Source organism: Oryzias latipes, chromosome 13, assembly GCF_002234675.1.
Source record: "Oryzias latipes chromosome 13, ASM223467v1".
Taxonomy (NCBI): Eukaryota; Metazoa; Chordata; class Actinopteri; order Beloniformes; family Adrianichthyidae; genus Oryzias; species Oryzias latipes.
The window spans coordinates 7031294-7054463 of NC_019871.2; the positions used below are offsets into that span (position 1 = coordinate 7031294).

The 23170-nt window shown below is 37.7% G+C and overlaps 4 protein-coding genes across 4 annotated transcripts; 1 reads left to right on the forward strand and 3 right to left on the reverse strand.

Annotated features, from left to right (window-relative positions):
* Nucleotides 1-1051: 1051 nt before the first annotated feature.
* On the forward strand, nucleotides 1052-2847 carry LOC101172426 (NADH dehydrogenase [ubiquinone] 1 subunit C2). Its single transcript, XM_004075283.4, has 3 exons — nucleotides 1052-1301; nucleotides 2204-2347; nucleotides 2581-2847. The coding sequence occupies exons 1-3, from the start codon at nucleotides 1163-1165 to the stop codon at nucleotides 2628-2630; spliced, it is 333 nt and encodes a 110-aa protein (XP_004075331.1). The 5' UTR covers nucleotides 1052-1162; the 3' UTR covers nucleotides 2631-2847.
* A 101-nt stretch (nucleotides 2848-2948) lies between these two features.
* thrsp (thyroid hormone responsive) lies at nucleotides 2949-3600 on the reverse strand. Its single transcript, XM_004075284.2, has one exon. It carries the CDS (start codon nucleotides 3534-3536, stop codon nucleotides 3126-3128), a length of 411 nt encoding a protein of 136 aa, XP_004075332.1. The 5' UTR covers nucleotides 3537-3600; the 3' UTR covers nucleotides 2949-3125.
* Nucleotides 3601-4090: 490 nt separating this feature from the next.
* Nucleotides 4091-22513, reverse strand: LOC101172917 (guanylyl cyclase-activating protein 3). The gene is made up of 5 exons (XM_004075285.4): nucleotides 22237-22513; nucleotides 6185-6518; nucleotides 5435-5584; nucleotides 4998-5085; nucleotides 4091-4872 (listed from the first exon to the last, which is right to left on the reverse strand). The coding sequence occupies exons 2-5, from the start codon at nucleotides 6377-6379 to the stop codon at nucleotides 4736-4738; spliced, it is 570 nt and encodes a 189-aa protein (XP_004075333.1). The 5' UTR covers nucleotides 6380-6518; nucleotides 22237-22513; the 3' UTR covers nucleotides 4091-4735.
* On the reverse strand, nucleotides 10927-19981 carry c13h3orf52 (chromosome 13 C3orf52 homolog). Its single transcript, XM_004075518.4, has 7 exons — nucleotides 19604-19981; nucleotides 19276-19335; nucleotides 19099-19179; nucleotides 18815-18938; nucleotides 16512-16639; nucleotides 12416-12486; nucleotides 10927-12324 (listed from the first exon to the last, which is right to left on the reverse strand). The coding sequence occupies exons 1-7, from the start codon at nucleotides 19655-19657 to the stop codon at nucleotides 12132-12134; spliced, it is 711 nt and encodes a 236-aa protein (XP_004075566.1). The 5' UTR covers nucleotides 19658-19981; the 3' UTR covers nucleotides 10927-12131.
* Nucleotides 22514-23170: the final 657 nt, after the last annotated feature.

The following is a 23170-nucleotide window of genomic DNA, read 5'->3' on the forward strand; positions in this document are numbered from 1 at the left end:
GGACTTCAAATGCAGTTACATAAACAACAGAGCACATGCAAAATATAAAAAACTACAAGAACATTTCATCTTCACATTTTTTATTTGTATTGTTATTTTTTTAAGATAATGTAAACCTCTGGACTGTAAATGTATTGTTTTCTTTCACCTCTTGTCTTGTCTATAATTTCAATAAAGTTTGTTTAAAAAAAAGTGGTATCTTTACAGCACAAATACCTGCCACTTTATTAGACCTTTTTAGTGCTGGACCTCCTTTTGCCTTCAGAACTGCCTTAATCCTTGGTGATACACATTCAACAAGGTACTGGAAACATTCCTCAGAGAGTTTGGTCCATGTTGACATGACAGCATCACACAGTTGCTGCAGATTTGTCGACTGCACATCCATGACGCCAATCTCCCATTCCACCACGTCCCAAAGGTGATCTGTTGGGTTGAGATCTGGTGACTGTGGAGGCCATTTGAGTCCAGTGAACTCATCATCATGTTCAAGAAACCAGTTTGAGAGGATTCCAGCTTCATGACCTGGCGCCTTATCCTGCTGGAAGTAGCCATCAGTGGATGCGCACACTGTGGTCCTAAAGGGATGGACGTGGTCAGCAGCAATACTCAGGTAGGCTGTAGCGTTGGAACCATGCGCTCAATTGATACTAAGGGGCCTAAAATGTGCCAAGATGCCCCCCACACCATTACACCACCACCCCCATCCTGAACCGTTGATAGATGGCAGGATGGATCCATGTTGTTGATGCCAAATTCTGACCCTATCATCCAAATGTTGCTGCAGAAACGGAGACAGTGACAGCTTTGATGTTAGAGATTGTCTGTGCGCGTGCGTGCGTGTGTGCGTGCGTGTATGTATGTATGTATGTACTGCATTTCATTTGGGTTCTGATGTCTGCTGCTTGGCTTTTGGTGTAGTTTTGTCTTTTTAGTGTTTATATAGTTTGTGATTTTGAGTGACGTTGGATACTTCAATAAAACAAAGCCTCTCGTGTTGACGTTGCTAGGAACGCTTCTTCTTCTCTCTTGTTTCCCCCGAGCATTTTATTCGGTGCACGTCCTTGACTTCCTTCAAGAGGTGATAGTAGAGGGACGTTTTTGCGGCCGTACCGACCCGAGGTCGAAACAAAGCTGCATTTTGCAGGACATTTTGGTGATTATGGGGTCTGCTGCAGACGACAAGAAGTATCTCCCTCCTCCCGGGATCGTGAACAGGAACTCGGTGTGGCTGGCGGGTATCGGTTGGGTCACCGCGGTGCTTCACAATGCTATCAATCACAGGCCGCCCCTGAAAGCAGGTTAGCATTTAGCTCAACAAACAGGCATTTGGTGCGCAGCCTCGGTATTTATTTTACTATACTTACGCGAAAGTAAATACGTTTTATTAGGGTTATTTTCTTGCTGGAACAATACTTATTGTAGAGAAAACCTAGAATACTGTTGGACAGACTAGTGTGTCGTTTTTATCTGGTTTCCGACCGATTTTTGTGTACATCTTTTGTTCATGTTTCTATAAGGATGCAACGATTCATTTAAATCAGTCTGGGTCCAAACTCTACCATCTAAGATTACCTCCTGAATTTAAGAGTGCTTCTTCCAGTGATCTTCTCCTGAACCTCACTGACTGAGCAGTTGTGGGATCCGCTTCGGTTTGCTCTTAGTTATTCCAGAGTGACCACGTCAAGCAGACTGGAGATAAATCCTACTTGAAGAATGGAATGTATAAGAAAGAGGTGGTGGTGGCAGGTAGCTGTTGCCTCCACCTCTGCTGTGGATGCTTCCACAGGCTCTTGAGGCTCCTGTTTTTCTGTTTAATGAATGAATTAATAATGTACCCATAAATATTTTTTTAAACTTTAGTTACTTAATCCAGCAAGTGCTAAACGAGAGTGAAAATAAGCTCTCTGCTAATTGGCAGTTGCAGTTTTTTATAGCTGCAACTCAAATGCTGTGCTGCTCATCCCACAAACGTATTGACCTTACAAATGTGTTCCAATTTAAAAGTAATAAACAGGTCTTTAAAGGTTTAAGACATTTGGCCAACCAGCATTGAGGATCGTAGGACAGCTGGGCTTGTAAACAAAATTCATAGATTTTTACCTTTTTTCCCCCCTTGTACAGAAAAACGATACTTTTTAACAAAATCCCCTTTTTTATTGAATTAATTTGATTGCTTTATACGTTTCCCCTTTTCCTTCAGGTGTCCATCGGCAATTTCTTTTGACAACGATTGGCTGGTTCCTCGGCTACCATCTTACAAAACATGAAAATTACACGTATGCGAAGCTGGACCGAGACATGAACGAGTACGTCAAACTTCACCCAGAAAAGTTTCAAGCAAAAGGTTAGTCGAGTTCAGTATTTTTGTTTGTTTGTGTAAATTCACAAGTTTGTACTCCATTTAATTTATAATTTTATTTTTAACTTAAAATAACTTTTTTTTACTCAAACATGCAATGTTTTATTTTATGTTCAGTTTATGAAGTAATTTTTTTTTTTTTTAATTCTCCGACTTCAATCCCTAGGTAATCAACCCTAGTGAAATGTTTAAATCTTTTCTGTTTGTTCTTCCTCTAGAAAAGAAGACGTTTGCAGAGATCGTCGAGCCTTTCCATCCAGTGCGCTAAGTGGTCGCTCAGATGGGGTAAAAACGGACGAGTGGACTATTTGCAGACGTGTTTTGAGCAGTTCTTATTTTGTGAAAGCTGTATTCATCACATTCTGTGAAATATATGTAAATAAAAAGTATCTAAATAGTTGTTGGAGGATTTCCTGAACGAGGCTCTTGAAGTGACCTTGACATTCAGCTGAAATTTCTAAATAAAAAGAAAAAACTTTGAACCACTTTTTTGTGATCAGAGGAAATCTTTTTAATTGATAGAACTCTGAAGCATTTTAAACTTTCATTAGGATTAACAAAATGGGAAAGAAGCACGGACCACTGCTGTTCTACATGGCAAAGACTTTTATTTTGAAAAGGTTGAATGGATTAGGAAATGAATATTTAGGACCAAACACTAGTTCCATAATTCCAAAGGTTAAGAGTGAGGGCATGGAATGAAAGCGGTTGAAATGTTTACATGTCGTCGTTTCAGTTGATGTCGGCTTATCAAAGTGGGCCGTTACTGAGCAACACCAATCATGCTCAGGTATTTCGCCGTCAGACTCTGAGTCTTCTTCGTCAGGTCGTTCATGACGGAACACAATCCTCTCAGGTGGAACTCGAAGAGCGCCTCTGAATCGGTGTCCTGATCGGGCTCCGGGCTCCAGCTGGGCTCCTTTCTCCTCACGTCCTGCTCCTCCAGGAGGACCAGACTGCTCTCCGCCGTGTTCCGAATGGTCCTCAGCATCATGAAGTTCCCGTACAGATCGTTGGCTTGGGCTGCTTCGCAGTTGTCCATCCAGTCAGACGGCACGTCCCGCAGCAGGCTCGGCAGGAGGATTGTGCTCTCCATGTCGCTGACCGCCGAGCTGTAGCGTTTCAGCATCAAGGACAGGCTGTTCTTCTTGAGCTTGGCGTCCGTGTTCTGCATGGTTTCAGGTGACGGATGGAATGGAGCAGTGCGGCGCGGAGCTGCCAGAGCAGATGCTGGGGTTTATGTAATCCTGACCCGGTGGGTTGATCGCCGCAGTTGCGCAAAAAGCATCATGCGATGAATTTAGGAAACCTCTGGATGCTATTTGGAGTCAAACTCTATTTACTTTTAAAAGCCAACAAGGTCTGGGAGTGTAATGACATCTGAATGTTTTGGCTCTCTGTCAACTGATAAAACAGTTAAATTTAAAGACCTCGGTTTTTGGCGTTTGACTTCATATTTAAATTCAAATTGTATGTCTTAGTTAAACAAGAAACAAAAATAAACTTGGATTCTTTAATTCAAAATGCTGGTTTTAAATTCAGGTTTTTCTAGAAATTAAAGCAAGATGTTTTTTCTTTAAATTTAGTTCATTTAATATTCTGATTTTTTGTGTGACAGCTTAACTTAAATGACTTAAATTCTGCAATCGTTTTATTTAAGTTCATTATTTTAAGTATTTTAAATGTTCGCAAGATGGCGACATTGAGCCACAAAAAGCAAGAGACTTGTTGCAATTATCAGTTTTTTTATTGTATTGTAACTCAGTTTTGGATCATTTTTCTATCAGATGAATGTATTTACAGTTGAATGTTTTGCAAAAACGAAGTTCACATCAATTGGTATGGAAAAAGTCAAGACACTGGTATTTTCAAACACGTTATTCTTAATCATGTTATTCTTAATCGTAATCCTCATTTTGAAGGCAACATCGTGAATTAAATATAAAACCCTTATTTTACATTCAGTTACTGCATTTACAATCAGCTTCCACACAGATCTGAAAAATCAGCTTCCCTAAAAGTAAAGTAATCGGACTTATTTATGACCATTTAGACGCTAAAATCTTACGTAAGCGTGTTGAAACTCAATTAAAAAACAGGTTAAATGATTTTTTTTAACAATACATTGATTTAAAAGGTAAAAACGGATTGAATTGCTTTAAAAGCATCTTTTTGTGCAAAAGCTGACCCATGGGAACTTAAGTCAGGTTCCCTCAACTGAGCTCTAATAGAAAAACCTGTAGAGGATTTTCAAAATACTATTTTTTTTTAAAATGCACAAACAGTTAAGGAAAGCAGGGAAGAATCTGTTCCCCCAGCAACACATCTGAAGGACTGGATCTTCATCAGAGGTCAGTGACCTTCTCCCTCCTGTCAGTCCACCGCTTTCCTCCGTTGACCATTGATGATGATTTCCAGGACGTGTGTGAGGTCCATCATTTTGGTGAGCATTTCCATGATGTCAGGATGCTCCCTGGCTCCGCTGATGAACTCCTCCAGCGTCAGCTCACCTGGGAAGGTTCAAAACGGCTTTTAAAAAAAACAAAACTAATCCTTTTTTTTAGGCAGAAGACCGCAGCTCATGTGGAAGTTCTCTCTGCATTGATCAATTCAAAGCAATCATTGAAGGAATTACCTTCTCCTTTGACGTCGATTTTCTCATATATTAGAGTCACAATCTCCTCTGGAGGAATGTCGTAGCTCCTGGTGATGTCCTGAATAGCCTGAAAGATGTGTTTTATTGAGAGTTCATGGGCGACATCTTGAGAAAAGCATCACTCTGTTTGTCTGACCTGTAATCCACAGAACATGCAGTTCCAGGTTGGGCATTAATGATGATGCAAGCAAGTATTAACCGGAGGAAATCCATCAGTCTTGGCTGTTTTGTGACCCATTTAATCTGCAATTAAGGTTACCGTAAAGGCCAAATTTAGCCCGAGGAAGAGGTAAGAGGTGTCTGGATTAATTGCCAGCTACGTATTTGCGGTGTGATTAATTGGGGGGGGGGATATGCAGAGCTGCTTGTTTCTGTGAATTTCAAGTCTCCTTATGCTGCAATAAGAATCTCTGTACCTTGAATATAGTCTCCAGTTCGTCCTTGTCAATTTTTCCATTTCCGTCTTGATCGAAGAGCTTAAAATACCACTTTAGTTTCTGATTGATTTCTCCTTTCAGCAGCAAACTTATAGCAGCAATGTATTCAACAAAGTCTATGTAGCCATCCTGCAGGAAAAGATGAATAAAGGTCCAATTAGCAAAGATGTTTTCATTATAATAATAATGCATTTTATTTTAAAGTGCCTATCAAAACATTCAATGACACTGTACAGATTCAAAAGTAAAACACAATTAAATGTAGACTTTAATTTAGTTTAGTTTAGAATTGTGCATATTTATAGCTTCTCTTAATTTGGAGCAGTTAGAAAAACCTAATTCCAATTTTATTTCCTATAATAAAGAAAGAAGTCAAACCACTTTTATTGTCAAAAAAGAGCTGAAATATTAATCCAAAAGTAAGATCACCAAATCACTTTCATCTTATCAACAGTGACAGTGTGAAGGACCCTTTACCCCCAATACACTTTTAACAATAAACCCTAACATTTATTTCAAAAAGTGAATTAAAATCTAACTCAACTTGATTTGTAGAGCACTTTTCCTGCAACAGAACACCTCAAAGTGCTTTACTTCAATAAATAAATGATAAAAACTGTAATAAAAGACACACATACACCTTCTGCTTTATCAAAAGGGTCTATCAAATCTATATTAAAACGCCTTAAAAAGATGAGTTGTGAGTTTTTTTCCTGTCATGGTCCTCACCCCGTCCATGTCAAACGTGAAGAAGACCTGGTCCACATAGCTGCTGGCTTCCTCCGTCATGCCGTTCATTTCCAGCATGGTCTTCAGCTCAAACAGCGTGATCAGTCCTGAAGGAGATTCCCTCATGAATTTGGTGTACCAGTGGTGCATGTCCTCCTCCAGGATGTCGTCCAGGCTGGAGCTGTGAGAACCCATGATTCCTGTGAGGGATTCTGTCTGTCACCCTGCAGAGAGGCTGCTGCCAGGCAGGGCGGTGGTTACCGAGGACGGTGTGAGTCCAGCACCTCGGAGTTCCAGCTGAAAGTGATGCGAAAGCCAGCCGTAATCTTTAAGCCTAAAGGAGAGATAACCCTTTAATGGGATAAATGCAGAACTTCTTGGAAGCTCAGGACTTTGCATCCTTCTTCACTGGATGCCAAAGTTCACTACAACGGGACTAAAAAAAAACCCCATGCATCTAAAAATAAAAAACTTTCTTAGAAGTTCTTCTAAATTTACATTTTAAGTCGGGTTAATTAACATTTAGACAATTACTTTGTCAGAGTCACAGTCATAGATTTGTCTCAAACATGTTATTTTTAAATGAAAAAGAGAAAATTCAAACTGAAATACATATTTGTTGTACAAAATCAGAAAATGAGAAACTAAAAAAATCAGAAACTGTAGGTCATAAAGTCATGTATTTTATAGAAACGTCTTTAGTCATCTAAACTTCTTTTATTCATTCTATCCATACTGCTCTTAAGCCTGAACTCTGTTCAACATTTGTGCAATACTTTACTATGTATAAATACATACGTGACAAATGAAATTTGAAATTAAAAATAGACAATGACAGCACAGTATGATTATTACAGTGAAAAAATAAAATGTTGCAAAATTCAACACATTTCCAGTTACATTTACAAACTATTTGCTCAAACTACTGTTAGGAAAGGGTTGGTCAAGCTCTCTAGAATTTACTAAATGATGATTCACAAACGTGTCAAATTGCAACATCGTAATATCACAGAACATATTCATAACTGCCCAAATAGGACCAATAGAGTCATAAATCTATTATTTTCTATTGCCTATCAGGTTCTTTATAGTGGAAAGATTATGGCAACTAAAGAGAACAGAGTTGCTTCAAGACAGAAATAAGATTAAGGATACTAGAGGGAATACTTTGATGTAAACCACAAGCAAACCTATATGCTATATTGCAGAACTAATATATATACACGTGTGTTTTTGAAGCAATACCCATTTTTTAAAACCTTTTTTTTTCTTGCAGAAAAACAAGTTTTTTTCTCTTTCATTTTCCAGTTATAAGAACTTGTGAGATCTTTTTTCAGAAATAATAGAATAAAATAAACAAAACAAAGATTTCTTTTTTATTTCAGTAATGTATGGTGAGGTTCACGGCTGGTGAGGCACTGACCATCTCCAATCACTCAGATATACAAATATTAACCCCATAGCTTATTTGATTAGCCATAGTTAAAGTGTGTTGAAATGTTCGTTTCAACATTTCTCTTCCGTTTACAAACTGGAGCTTAGAAAAAAGCACCAAAATAGTTATGATTGACTTATTTTTACTTATAATTAGTGCACCGTTTGTTCTCAAGAAACACATGAACATGTTTGTAAACGTTGTCCTTTTTCTTCTTCAGTCTCTGTCTCAATGGAGATCACCGCCAAAGACGCGTCTCCACAAATTCCAGAGTTTAGACACTAAATCCTCCATTTAGAAAATGAAGCTAAACATATTAATAACTATTGACAACTGCACTTGATCTGCTACCACTAATTCTATTATTCTTTAGCTGCAGTGTCACAATCTCTGAGATCACCAGCGCCCTCTGCCTTTAGGTAGGCGTACTGCATGTTTATTTCTAATGCTTTTTTGGTGGATAAGAAAAAGGTTAAAAGGTCACCAGCTAAAACTGGCGCCAATGTAAACAGACAGCTGGTTAGAAATAAACTAATTAAAAATAAAGCGTCTTTCATGATGATGGGAAGTGCATGGGCCAGCTGCAGCTCAGTTAGTATGCAAGGGAGGCACAGGATGTTGGTACCTCACCTGCTGCTTTCTCATGTATTTCAACAGGAAATTTGGAAATCCGCTACTTTTTTTTTTCTTTTAACCAAAGCCACACACACAGAAAAAAAGTAATCATAGAATAGACATGTCTAATATATAGTCCTATATAATCATTAACACAAAATTTCAGGTAATTATTTACAGTTATATACAGTTGCAAAATTCCCATTTAGGTCATCACAACCCTTTTGTGCCTCCTCTGTGCCTGTGATGAGAAACAACACAAAAACTTTAATAGTCACGAGAAAAGAGGGACAGCAAGAACAGAGTTTTTTTTCAAACCCCCCTATGCCTTTAAATGGCTGGAAAAAAGGAGTTTAAATCAAGTTATTGTACTTTGTTCCACACAGCTTCAATTATAAAGATAAAAATACAGTTTGGTTTCCATAAAAAGCTAGAAAATAAACATCTATTTTATTGGGTGTTTTTAACAAATTGCATATTTCTATTTTCTTTGTATAATAAAATAAATTTGCAGTCAATGAAAAGCAGATTCGCAAAAACAATCAAAGCTCAGGATGCTGTTAATAGTAAAGCTGGCTTTAGACGACTGGCCATTCTTAAAATAGGATTGTAGAAGGACCCGCTGTACAAGCGGACAGAGTCCATTAGCCTATTAGATTTACACAAGACCACTCAGGGAGAAAGTTGCAGCGCAGGCAACAAAAGAAAAATTACCTCAGCTTTACATGAAGAACACTATATGAAAACTGTCTGCTATGAGTCACTTTGAAGCCTAAAATTTATATTTATATATTTTATCTTATAATTTTATTTATTCCACAAAGAAGAAACTATCTTTTACCATAGCTTTATTAAAAACAACCAATGGATAACAAATGATATTTAATATAAATGTGACAGAATAGAATAGAACTTTATGTATCCCACCAATGAGATTATACTTTTCTACCATAGCTTTAATAAAAACAGCAGATAGATAATAAATAACCTTAAAAATACACTTCAAAATAAATAACAATTGCTGTCCGGTGTCTATAAGACGTTGTAGAGTCTAATAGCTGACAGGAAGAACGAGCTATGAAGGAATGCCTTAAAAATAATCAACTTTAGAAACCAAAAATAAATTAAAAAAAAGGAAATCCGACTTTTATATTTTCTTTAAACATGTAAAAAACGTTATTGTTCAAGGTACAGAAAAACCCTTTATACACTCCACATGTATCCCCTGATGGACGAAAACCAACAAAAGACAAAGTATACAGAAAAGAAAGAAAAAGAAAAACGAAAATTGTGCAACACCATGGTAGTAATGAGACAGAAGTGGTTAGAGATCTGTGACGCGAGCCATCATGCACCTCCTGCACCCTGTGATTGCAACGTACAAGGTCAGTTCTTGAGGTTAACCTAAAAAAAACCCTATTAAAAAATAATGATTTATTTATTAACACTCTGCAGTGAGTTTTCTTTGGGCTGCATGGATTGAAGCTCATTTCTACGACACTAAAGGATTCAAAGAATTTACGACAATTTTCTGTCTTCAAAGTTAAAAACATTTTTTTAAATGATTTAAATAGTAAGAAATAAGAAAAAAGGTTTTCAGAAAGGAACAAGGCACCATATTACTGATTTTTGGAAAGTTAAGAGCTTAAACATTTGGGAAAATTGCATTTATGATGAAAAGTAATAAAAAAAAAGTCATTTCAAACCTTAAATTTGCGAGTGAACCTGGAAAAATTATGGCTAAATCCATTTTTTAAAAATTAGTTCCTACACAGTAACCTTCTTACACAGTAACCGTTAAGATAAAAACATTTTAGTTTTCACAAAAAGGCTAGAATTTATTCAATTCTCTCATGAACTGCTCATTTTTCCTCTTATTTTATTAATAAAACCCACAAAGATAAAAAAAGATTTTATATATATATATATAACTATCTATATAAATACATGCATTAACCAAATACTGAAAAGAAATTTGTCATCACAAATAGGTTGCTTTTTGAAAATTCATAAAAAAATATTCAAACTGTAATAAATGACAGGAAAAAAAATGCATCCAGGATGAACAAAACAAAAAACACATTATGTTTAAACTATTTATTAATAAGAGTTTAAATATTTGGAAAAACTGCATTTGTGGTGAAAACTAATCTAAAAAAAAATCCAAATAATTTTTTAAGATTGTAGTCAGTAGACTTTCCTTTAAAACATACTATTTATACACCTTTAGCATAAATTAGTCAAGTAAGAAAAAGTTACGGTGTTAAATAGAAACCGGTTCTTATCATTGCATGTGGCTTCTGATGAAACCTCTATAAACAGACGTTATTCCAAATAAAACATGCAGCTTTAAAAATAAATATTTATAGTTTGACAGTGCAGACTTGGAGCAGCTGGGAGGCCTGAGGAGCCGATAAGACGACTGCCAGAGAGGACAGTGCAGTTTGATGAGGGAGCAACATTCTGTTTGCTGAAGAAGTTAATGATCAAACGCTGCAAACTGCAGTAACCCCGAGTTTCGCCGGGCACATGTCAGAACTATTAGCAGCTATAAAGGCAGGAAAAATAAGAAAAGAAAAAAAGGGGAGAAGCGGCAGCAGTGTTTGGGACTACATCGCCCCCTGCTGTTCAAAACCAGAAAATCAATGCAGTGGTAAACCAAAAACTCAAAAATTAAACATGACACACAAGCTACATGTTCCACAAAGCATGTTTTATGAATGCCTTAAATGGACACACTTTAAGAATAAATAAAAACTGATCAATATTGGTAATGAACAGCTCATTTAATGTACAGAAACTAGTTTATATCCTCTTTAGCTTAGCTTGTCATGATAAGTAGTTGGTCACACATTTATATAATAGTATGAGGTCAGTGTTAAAACTGGGGAACTTTGGGGGCTTCATAAAAAAACTGGGACATGTACATATTCACAGTAAGACAACGAGAAGCAAAATGACAACAACTGAAACATTGAACGCCCTTTGGAGTGTTTTAGAGGAGGGGTCCTCGACCTTCTTCAGGCCGCTTTAATGTCAGACAAACTTAACAGACCGGTTTGTATGAGGATAAAGCGGGGATTTTTTTTAAGCTGCCAATTTCCCTTAACTTTCAAGGGTAAAGTTTATCTTCTTTCTCTGTCAAATCTCTGCAGCTGGTTTACATTGTCTTAGTGCAGTGGATTTAGTGTTGAACCATTAAGTGTAATAGAGATTTTCTCTTAACCCAAAACATCAGACAACCGATTGCTGATTATTATGGTGTATGGAAACAACTGTCACCACAAATCCATATTTGAGAGTAAAGACTTCTGTTCTTTGTCTTTTATTTTGAAGTTGAAGGCTCTTCTGTTTCCTCACTGACCTTTTTCTGTGAAAAGAAACTTTCCAAATACGTTTGTTTTTTGTTAACCTTAATAGCTGAGGGTTTTAGATTTAACGGTCTGCGCTTTCAGAAAGTGGCGGATGGATTTTTGACGCCAAGCGACTTGACGCGTGCCAACAATGAGCCAGATGTGGCGGAGAGAATCCAGTCATTTTTCAAAATAAGACTTCCTTCAAAATCAGATTAGAAATGGAATGGAAAAGGTGTGGGTTGCGCTTTTGATTTTTCCGTGGCCTAACTGTAATGGTCCGCGGCCCGGGGATTTGGGGATTTTTAGGGAGAAATGGTTCACGCCAAATCTGGAAATGACTTTGTCACTCTTCAGCTGAGATCATTTGGATGACCGGGATCAGCTGCACGGCGCTTGGTCATCTGGGTTTCTGTGGTGTAAGCCATTTCCCGTCATGAGAAAAAGTCTGCAGAAACACGGTCGCTCACAAACGGCAGGAACCACCCCGGGACTATTATGGCTCATGACGGACCGAGTCGGGCCGGTTTTTCCAGTCTGCTTCTCAGTGCCGCGAAGACATGATGAGGGAAACCGGAATGATGTATGTTGAAGCAGAGTCCTGATCCTGCTCATACAGAAACTGTCTGAACACGTTGTGCACCATCTCCTTGCTCAGTGTGAAGTTTCTCAACTCCTCCAGTTGATCTTCTGGTAAAACGAACGTCAGCTGGTAGTCAACTACGTTCGAGACGTTTCTGCAGGAAGTGTATAAACAAAGAAAATTCAGTATTTTAATGGAAAAAAAAAAGGAAAAGGGTGGAGCTGCCATGAGTCTGGTTTGCTTACCGAAAAGGGTATATCTTGGCTTCGGAGAAGTATCGTCCCAGAGCAGGGGAGGACCTGTAGAGGTCAGCCAGCTGGGTGCAGCAGGTTGAAGCATGCAGAAACAAACAAGAATGTAGCGTTTGAATGAGGACACATTCCTTTGGCTTCCTACTGAAGATTGTATTACACTTCATTTACATCATTAGCTGCTGCAATGAGAGATGAACGGCTAACTTCAATAGACCACAAACCTATAGTGCTGAGAGGATAAAATGTCGAAAATAAATTTTTATTAATGAAAACATTTTAACAGAACTTGCGTTACTTTTAAGCAGCCTATTGCAGCTTGCACTTTTTATTGAGTCGAGACCTTATACATGAAATACAAAAGTGTCAAAAGTTTAGGCCTTTTTATTGCTAAAACAGTTGCTTCTGCTGTTGTGCAACACTTTTTCAATGCGGACGGGTTTTGTCTAGATAACATGAAACATTTTGGCTAGGCGTGAAAAACAACTGCACGGTTAGGAAGGTCAACAATTTAGTCTGACAGTTTTTCTCACAAAGCGTACAGCTCTACAAGTAAAAAGATGACGTTTTACATCTCTGAAAACCCTGTTCACCATTTTTGAAAGCGTTCTTACAGTCTTTTTACAGAGGCTGCACCAAGGATAATTTTTAACAAAATGTTATTTTGTTTTTTTAAACTTGTCAGTTTTCACGTTTTTTTACAGCAATTTTACTAACAGAATATTTGTGTATTTGAAAGAAACCTGTTCATTGTAATTTATAATTTTCAGTCATCTTAAAATCTAGTATACTACAATTTTGTGCTTTTCTTAGTCATTGCCCACATCCCTCCTGCACTGTCGTAGAGAGGAGCCACTGCATCTAAAGGCTTAGTCACAACTGCCCTTGCAGATAGATACTATGAGGGGAAAAATGGGCAAACCCGCACAGTTATGGAAGCGATTATGTAGCATAAATAAAAAGCAAAGTCAAAACCAGAAATGCTTTTTCATTTTCAAAATGAAGCTGCATTTTTTGACTCAAAAATATAATGAAAAAGCAATCCACCAAAATGCTTTTTCATTTCCTTCCTCAACACAGCTTATTCTGTCACTTAATTAAAATTAAAATGGTATTTGACATTTCATTTTCAAACAGTTCTCTGGTAAATGTGTAGCATAATTCATTTAGAAATGTCTAATTTGACCATTAAAATGGATTAATAGAAATGCTTTTTAATTTTCAAAATGAAGCTGCATTTTTTGACTCAAAATTAAAAAGAAAAAGCAATATTTCAAAATGCGTTTTCATTTCCTTCCTCAATACAGCTTATTCTGTCACTTAATTAAAATGATAAAGAAAATGGTATTTGACATTTCATTTTCAAAAAGGTCCCTGGTAAATGTGTACCAAAATTCATTTAGAAATGTCTCATTTGACAATTAAAATGGATTAACAGAAATGCTTTTTAATTTTCAAAATGTAACTGCATTTTTTGACTCAAAATTAAAAAGAAAAAGCAATATTTCAAAATGCTTTTTCATTTTATACTTAAAACCGCTCATTCTGTGTCATAATTCAAACGAAAATGCAAAGAGGGGATTGCATTTGCATTTTAACATCCACCCCGCGCAAGTTGTCACAATATTCAATTCGAAAAAGCATTAGCAGAGGGGAGGCGGGGCGATGACGTCACTGCTTTCTCCGTGTGTCCGGCTGCTGACTGACGCACACGCACCAGGAGCAGACTGTTAGCGGCAGAGACAAGGGTTTTGTGATGGTTGTGAACTTCTGATGACTTTACACAGCTTCTCAGGACTAAGTAACTGCATGTCCGCCTTCTGCGGTCCTCCTCCTGACGCACCGCGGACAAGCTTTTGTTCTTCGGACCGCCAGCTGCCTTCGCACAGCGGAGCGCGAAGCTCCGATGATCGCTGAAGGCGGAAATGCTGCTACGATCTGAGAAACCATCATATGAATTTGTGTTTCCAGTGGTGTCCAGAACAAAATAAAGACTGATGTAATTCACAGATATTTACACCTTGATCTGCAGCTTCGCGGTGAATTTGCTGTTTGTTTTATTAAGATCCAGGAATCCAGGTTTGAGCAGGCCAGGTCCAGCGGTTTGTGAACAGGACCCGGTTTTACGTAATCTTAATATGAAAAATGCAGCAGAATGTTCCTTTAGCTCCCTCGTGAATCAGAAGCTGTGAATCGTAAGCCAACTTTAGCGTCGTCTGACCGCACGGATTTAAAAACATAATCGAGCAGAGCAGGCCGTAAAATATTAGCATAACTGTTATAAAAGCACATTATGAAGATAGTCTCCTGCAGCTTCGCGCTGAGTGAGTGTTTTTGGTCCAACCAGCAACGTTTAGCATCGAGAAATCTGCTGTCTGATGATGGAGCTCCAGGTGTCATCAAACAGTAAATTCACCGCGAAGCTGCAGATCAAGGTGTAAATATCTGTGAATTACATCAGTCTTTATTTTGTTCTGGACACCACTGGAAACACAAATTCATATGATGGTTTCTCAGATCGTAGCAGCATTTCCGCCTTCAGCGATCATCGGAGCTTCGCGCTCCGCTGTGCGAAGGCAGCTGGCGGTCCGAAGAACAAAAGCTTGTCCGCGGTGCGTCAGGAGGAGGACCGCAGAAGGCGGACATGCAGTTACTTAGTCCTGAGAAGCTGTGGAAACTCATCAGAAGTTCACAACCATCACAAAACCCTTGTCTCTGCCGCTAACAGTCTGCTCCTGGTGCGTGTGCGTCAGTCAGCAGCCGGACACACGGAGAAAGCAGTGACGTCATCGCCCCGCCTCCCCTCTGCTAATGCTTTTTCGAATTGAATATTGTGACAACTTGCGCGGGGTGGATGTTAAAATGCAAATGCAATCCCCTCTTTGCATTTTCGTTTGAATTATGACACAGAATAAGCGGTTTTAAGTATAAAATGAAAAAGCATTTTGAAATATTGCTTTTTCTTTTTAATTTTGAGTCAAAAAATGCAGTTACATTTTGAAAATTAAAAAGCATTTCTGTTAATCCATTTTAATTGTCAAATGAGACATTTCTAAATGAATTTTGGTACACATTTACCAGGGACCTTTTTGAAAATGAAATGTCAAATACCATTTTCATTTTAATTTTAATTAAGTGACAGAATAAGCTGTGTTGAGGAAGGAAATGAAAAAGCATTTTGGTGGATTGCTTTTTCATTATATTTTTGAGTCAAAAAATGCAGCTTCATTTTGAAAATGAAAAAGCATTTCTGGTTTTGACTTTGCTTTTTATTTATGCTACATAATCGCTTCCATACACAGTAGGTTGCCCGCAGGAAATATCAAAGTTGCAGACCGTGAAACCATAGGGTAAAACCGTTCAGGCACAACTTTTCTACAGGCCCGCTGTGGGCAACAAGTCAGAGCGAACACTTCTACAACATAAGAGTAAATTAGGTGAGATGCCAGCCTTTTTTCCAACCCCATGAATCCTGTGCACTGCACAAGGAGCCCGTTAGTGCTGTTCAAGTGATTAGTGTGCACTTGTGTTAGAAATGAGGAAATTAGACAACCAGATACAGATTTGCCCCATTTTTTTCCTTCTAGGGAGTCTGTATCCACTGGTAAGGGCAGTTGTGACTAAGGCTTTAGTTTTTGTGATAAAATCAAATCGACCATCTCTGATTCTCATGGAAATAAAATATCGATATTAAAGAAATTGTATTTTCAGTTACATAAAACAATACTCTTCAATGCTTTTATTGTTCAAGGTGACGCTAAATTAGGAGTCCTAGATTAAATGGTAGAATGCAAATAAGCCACACACGGCATAAAGGGCTTACGCAAGATTAAAGAATGCGTTTCTCCTGAGAAATACACATTTTCTCGTAAATTTCATTGTTTTACTCATATGTTGTTGTATGTGAGCTAAAATGTTGAGTGTGATGAAAGGATTAGGATTTTCTGATTGTTTAAAACCTAATCAGAAACAATCAACCAAAACTATTTAAATAGGACCTTTTATGCAAACAAAAATAAATCTTTTCAAGGACACAAACACAATGAATAGAAACCGAATTAGGATAGGAAGAACAATGAACGTCTCAAACCTTTAGTTGAAGGTCTTCAGCTGCACCCTCTTTAAAGGAGAAATTGGAAATCTGGAAACTTCCATTAAAATACTGAGGAACTGTAAACAAAGAGCTGTCATATATGTCATCTTTGTCCACGTATGTCGCTGTTGGGAGAAAAAAAAAAGTTGGGTTAAAGCTTTAAATGTCTTACTACAAAAAGCAATTTGATAAATCAGCACTGTAACAAAGTAAAAGCACATACACATCCAGAACATTGGTTATTTTTATTCCAGGGTGGTACTGCCAAACAAAAAGTCCTGGAATATCATGGTTTATAGTGGACACACCTTATTTTCAACAGTTAAAATAAATACCGTGCAGCTCAACTAGTTTTCTTTTCTTTTCAGACTCAAGTAGAAGAAGTATTTAACTATTAAATGACTGGCATCTTCCCTACTAAACTGATTATGTTAACCCACTAACTACCTGCTGAGCTAAATGGTAAAGCACATTTTAAATATACACTTTTACAAATATATCCTATGTGTACTATTCACACAAGGCAAGAACAAATTGAATTTTTTTTAAATAGTTTTTTTTCTTGGTCGGGGTTGTTAAAGTGCCGCTTTGCAAATGTGATCTATAAATTCCGGCGTCCAAATTACCAATGTTGTATGTTCTGTAGTGACTTCTTTGTTTTCCGTTTTGTGCTTAAACTCCAGTATATTCCAAAAATCACTTGGCATGGGAGCATGTGTTATTTGAGTGGCATTTAGCATTAGAAATACAAATCAGCTTTTCTCAGAAGTGTCATCTTAAATTGTCAGCGTTTTCATCTTCCTGCTCAAACTGATGCTGAACATCGTCTTTTCTGAAATGAATCACGCTCTCTAATTTTCAACGTTTAGGCTTTATGAAAATTGAATATTTTAATAAGTGACATTTTTTACCATTAACTTGTGCAGGCAATTTTATTTATTTATTTTTTTTTTTATCTTAAACCTCCCAGAGTGGCTGATAAATAACATTTTTAAAGACTCACTGCAATTCGATCTATTTTTAGTATTCCCAGTTGTCTTTTCATTATGATTATGCTGTTTTTAGCCAAATATTCTTTCTTAAACTGTCGCTTTCTAGGATATAGTTTCTGCAGAGCTGCAGCAGTTCATTAGAAATTGCCCTCTGAGTTTTGGGTGGGACTTGTTGGCGTTAGCTTACAGCTGCTCACAACCCCAACATGACATTAGCGATGTAATAAAAAAATAGCGAGCAATCTTGGACCTATCCAGCCGTAGTTTTATGTGCCAGATACCAGCTCAGATGAGGAAAACATGGCTCTACAAGTGGTTGCATCAGAATGGAGTGGAGCAGGGAGCTTGTATCCCACCGATTTTAGCACTTACATCACTGCTGCAAGCTTTTTCAAACCACATGTTGAGTCTGCAACTGATTCAAAACAACTTGAATTAAGAAATACTCAGAAATGCATTTTTTAACTTGATTTTCTTTATACGTGTCTTCCCTCGTGAGAAAAATGCCACAAGAACATTTTAATTTCATCCAGGTGGGTCTTTAAGGAACTAAAAAGAAATCAAACAGGTTGCAATGAATTTAATTTGAAATTTTCATATTTGATTTGCAAATTGCAATTGCAGCTAAGACTTTGAACGTGTCTACAAAGTTTAAAAACAAACATTTTTTGCATAAAAGACCAATTCCCTACCCTACTAAAACTACATAGTATGGTGCTACGCAGTGCCATTGATTTTATAAGCAATTCGGACACCATGCTTAACGGCAGACATCAATGATTTCCCGAAATAAAAACCTGAACATGAACATTTTATGAAGACCATTTATGGATTCACTGTGTTTTGATGATGAAAACTTGGATAATTTATATAAAAAAAATTAACCAAAACACTTTTTTCACATGTAAAATCGTTCAAACGCAATGGTCTATTCGCCAATCTGAGCATCGATGCACATTGGTTTTTCACAGAGACTTCTGGGAAATGTCTAGGGCACCGGATTTTGGAATTGTAGATTTGGAAAGTTCTACAAAATGGCAAACACACTATATAAGAGGAAGGAATTTAGTCACAACCAATGTATGTTTTAGACTTTTGGCCATTTTGTTTTGTTTAGTTTTTGGACCAGAGTGCAGACTCTCACACTGGCACACACAGGCAGAATAGATCACGATATTTAAAAGATGCAATAAGAAAAAAAACAAAAACGATTTGTTCATTTTTATATTTCCTTTATACCGGTACTTCAATAAATTTGGCAACATTTTGCATTAAGCAACTTAAGAACCACTGATTAGAGAACTTTACCTGCACATATTGCTAAGGAGATGACAACTATGATTGGGATGAGGACAATAATGAAGACGATAATCATCCAAACTCGGACTTTCCAGAAGACGTTATGGTTCAGCTCCTTGTACAAACGGTTATTCTGAAACAGAAACACCTGAAATTCTAAAGATGAGGCTTTAACTGGAGCAAGAAAAATGATCCAAGACTGGATTCTGGGAAATTAATTTGTCCAAATACAAGTAACAGCAAAAAAAAACAAGAGGTGTGTCAACAATAAAATAGTCAAATAATTGACATACCTCCAGAGTGGAAAGTGGCCCCCTTCCATTCCTCTGATGATCCTGTCCCGAATTCACCTCCCTAATATTACCCCCATTGGTCTAAATATAAACATAAAACAGAAATTTGCCTTATTTTCTGCTTCTTTTTTTAAATCCATTTGAAACAGTTTCACTTCCAAAATGTTTGGAGCTCACCTGTGGAGAAAGAAGCTCTGCGTCTTCACCTGCCACACCTCCTGTCTCTGTTGGAACTCTCTGCGTTCAGGAAAAAAAACAACTAAACGTGATTTGTTTGTTTTTTAATAAGCAAAATCATTTGGTTCACAGATCAATTATTTTATCAAATCGTGTGTTTAATTTTTATTGTTACAAGACTGAAATCTTAAATTTCTACTAGAAGTCGCTTTTTTATAAGACAAATAAACACAAATAAGAAGGGGAAAGTGTTTACATTATGGAATTTCTTTGGGATTGATCTTCTTGGAATGTTTTTAGTTTGGAAAATCATAATTCATTAACTTACCACGTCATTATTCCAAGAAGGGTCACTCGTTTTAGTCAGCATCTCCATGTTCATGATTTTCGGCGCGCAGAACCCGGAAGAACAGAAATTTACCTTTTATAAACGGATAATTCCTCCCTAAACGTCTCCCGCAAGGTGTTCGGACTCTTCCACGACAGGTGACACTCCTATTTTCCAACTTCCAGAAGAATGCGTGTCCGCGGAGGTATTGCTCCCCCTCAGCGCTACAGGAGGTCTGGAGAAGGCGGCGCCACGAGTGGAAAAATTGGACTACAGCGCCAATCCCAAGGACGCAGGAGTTCCGCACTCCTTTGGTCTCCGCGCTTTTACGCACAGCCGCCTTTAAGGGAAGCGGCGGCGTGGAGACCTGACTCTTGGCTGAACGAGCGCGTGATGATCTGCGTGTGACGTAACATTCCTGTAAATGATCATTTACTTTAACCACCGTGGATTTTTTTTATGACACGCCAACAGCCTACCTGTGAGTGACTTTTTTTTCCTTCTTATCACGGTAATGGCGAAGCTCAACTGCGGCGACAAAATATGCACACATTTATTTTTACCCATCTAAAGGAATTTTACACATTTATTATCAGTTCAAAATAACAATTAAGTTGGAAATTTTTGAATAAGAATTACTAAAGACTAAAAGCATCATACAGTGAATAACTGTTTCCAGTCTGTGTAAACGGTTTTCTTAAAACAAGTCAGATTTCTGGATTTTATGTCTCTCATGGTTAATTCAGATTACAGCCAAAGCACTGAGACGTTCTCGAGGCACATCTGAAATATTTAAGTTAAACAAAATACTTCTAATGCTCCCACAGCACCACAGAAATTAGATCATTAAATCCCTTTTCATTGTCATCATCGGCCCAAAGATCATAACTGAGTCAAATTTTTGTTGTTTGGGAAGCGCATAAATATTTCACATATATAGCACTATTTTTTGCCTTAAAATAGAACAAATGTCACATTTAACTCCACTGTGACTATTATGCATGATGACTTCAAAATGCCACTGCATAACATCAAAATCGGCAGGTGGCCGCACAGTGGCATTTGTAAACAGGAAGTGGCAGTCACATTTTTACACGCCACTCAGTGGATGCAGAGTTTTTAAGAAAAAGTTACAATTTCACGGTCATTTTTTGACGTCAGCAGCCGCCTGGGCTCTTTTGGACTTTTTGGGGTCGTGTGGCAGCAGTCCAGTGACAGGCCGGTGGCAGGAAGGCAGCAGCCAGTGACTGACTGATAGGAGAGTCCCCAAGGTCCCCAAAATCGTCTAGTATCCGGTGAAAATGAATTTGAAGAAGAAACAAAGATGACATCACAACAACAAAAAAAATTAGTGGTGCCAAACTATCATGGGACTCAATATTTTTAACCTAAGTAACAAAACCAAAACACACCTTGTGGATATCCAAAGGAAGTCATTATGGGATGGCCAAACGACCTGTGCTTTAACATCCTTTTTTTTTGTGGTGAATTTCACACGTTTGCACTGTTGTAGAATAGACCAACATGGGAAAGGAAAACTTTTGTTTAAGCGATCATCACAAAATTTCCTAGACAGCTTAAGTCTACGACAACAACCAAAGTTTCTTTGTCCTTTCTTTGACCATGGGTGGAGGCCGCCACCTTGAATATATTTATAAAAAAAAGAAAAAAAAGAAAAAAATCTTTAGAACAGCTACAAAGTCAAACTCCATCCAAGGATTTCGACCTATCGCTCCTAACTCCTTAAGCATCTTTAGGAAGGTACTTGGTACAAAATGTTGCAGTTAGTTTGAGATATTGGAGGACAGTCACGTGGAAAGCTCAAAAAGTGACGTTCACTTATTGCTCATATTTAATCAGAATATTGTGAAAACGTAATACATGATTCCCTGGCTCAGGCGAAAGGAAACGATATGAATATATCAGGAATGTGGGCGTGGTTAACAAAAATCCTGCATTGCCAAGGAAATCCAAGAATTAACATGTGGCTATTTTTCTAACGAAGACTGACTAACCATTTTGAAAAAAGAAAAAAAAATTAGCTAATAATTGGTCTTGTGCAGCTCTGACTGGTGTGGGGGAGGTAGAAAGAGAGACGTAGGGGCCTGAAGTAGTCACTTAGCCAGTGAGGACTTCTGGTTGATTTCATATTACATGAGAGCATTTTTCACTTCATATTTGTCCAAATATTTGAGCAAAGTTCTGCTGCAGACTCAGATTAAAAAAAACTGCATTCCATTGTTTTCTTGGATTTTAGAAAGGAGATCTTTAAACAGATGACTTAATCTTCAAAACAAAGGAGGACTTGTGTTTATTCTACAGACAAACAGAGAGGAGCTTCTAAGAGGCAGCTGTGGTTTTTGATGTTGAACTGCAGGATGTTCTCTAAACTAAAGGAGGAGGAGAGTCTGAGAGCAGGGAGGCCCAGTTTAGCATTCAGCTATTTTATTTTATAACTGATTTTGGGCCATATAAATAAAATAGAATTAAAGTGATAATGCAGTATACATATGAACACTTTCCATTCCCTGGCTTATTTTATTAAAAAATTGGATTTACAGTCCTGTACACAACCTCTTGTCTCTTAAATATTTGAGTCACATTTTTTTGGCCCAAATTAAGACACTACTTACCCGAAAAGTGATTGATTTAGGGCTGCTTTGTTTCAGAGAAGACTGCTGTCACAAAACAGGCAGACGGCTGGTTCCAATTGCAGCAGATTTGACTAGCACAGCTAAAAGGCCACAATGCTAAATCAGGGTCAGGCAGGCAGGGGTCAAAAATGAGCATGAGAGCATCAGAGAATAAACAGGAGCAGTCTGGATCAAGGTGAGATTCGTGGCAGGCAAACAGAGTCTGAGACAAGCCGGTGCGGCTCTAACACTCAGTAATGCAGGCAGAGTGGCACAAACAATACTTGGCACTGAGTGAGACTCAGTGCAGTGCTTAGGTGTAGTCTGAGTGATTGCAAATGAATGTCAGGTGTGTGGCATCCAGAAGCTGTGCGCTGGGGTTGGTGGGAGATGAAGTGCACTCAGAACTCTGGAGATGGTTCCAGAGACAGAGCTCTGACTTCTGACAGAGCCCCCCTCCTGCGAGCGGCACCGGAAGCAAACAAGCACAGTATAGATAGACTTACCAAACCAGTGTTTTAGCTTTGTCCTTGTCACCCATTTTCAGGTTAGTTTTTTGACCTTGTAGCCTCTTAACTGTAACCCAAACATGATTTAAAATACCAAATAAAACTAAAGTTTCGGCTTCTTTTTCTTCATCCAACTAAAGTGAAAATTATGGCCTACATACTACATCAAATACAGTAAAAAGTTAGAATAAATGTTACTTTTCTTGATCAATGGTCATAATCAACACAACTTTTACATGTTTATATTTACTAAAGTCTCAATTTTTATGTTTAATTTAATTTCAAATGAAGTTCTTTATCATCGGTAAGAATTCTCCCGGACTTTTTAAGAAAGAGCATTCACGTGTGCTGTCTTTTCTTTGCTTATTTGCTTTGACGATGTCAAAGTTATGTCAGAACAAACTGCCTACAGCAATAAAACTCCA

Excerpts from the sequence above, each read along its gene's own strand:
- LOC101172426 (XM_004075283.4), top strand. The coding sequence starts at position 1,163 with ATGGGGTCTGCTGCAGACGACAAGAAGTATCTCCCTCCTCCCGGGATC. Across the intron at positions 1,302-2,203 it reads CAGGCCGCCCCTGAAAGCAG|GTGTCCATCGGCAATTTCTT; the intron begins GTTAGCATTTAG and ends CTTTTCCTTCAG. Across the intron at positions 2,348-2,580 it reads AGAAAAGTTTCAAGCAAAAG|AAAAGAAGACGTTTGCAGAG; the intron begins GTTAGTCGAGTT and ends TTCTTCCTCTAG.
- thrsp (XM_004075284.2), bottom strand. The coding sequence starts at position 3,536 with ATGCAGAACACGGACGCCAAGCTCAAGAAGAACAGCCTGTCCTTGATG.
- LOC101172917 (XM_004075285.4), bottom strand. The coding sequence starts at position 6,379 with ATGGGTTCTCACAGCTCCAGCCTGGACGACATCCTGGAGGAGGACATG. Across the intron at positions 5,585-6,184 it reads TCACGTTTGACATGGACGGG|GATGGCTACATAGACTTTGT; the intron begins GTGAGGACCATG and ends CTTTTCCTGCAG. Across the intron at positions 4,873-4,997 it reads AATCGACGTCAAAGGAGAAG|GTGAGCTGACGCTGGAGGAG; the intron begins GTAATTCCTTCA and ends GAACCTTCCCAG.
- c13h3orf52 (XM_004075518.4), bottom strand. The coding sequence starts at position 19,657 with ATGAACATGGAGATGCTGACTAAAACGAGTGACCCTTCTTGGAATAAT. Across the intron at positions 19,180-19,275 it reads CAGAGCTTCTTTCTCCACAG|ACCAATGGGGGTAATATTAG; the intron begins GTGAGCTCCAAA and ends GTTTATATTTAG. Across the intron at positions 16,640-18,814 it reads CTCCTTAGCAATATGTGCAG|CGACATACGTGGACAAAGAT; the intron begins GTAAAGTTCTCT and ends TTCTCCCAACAG.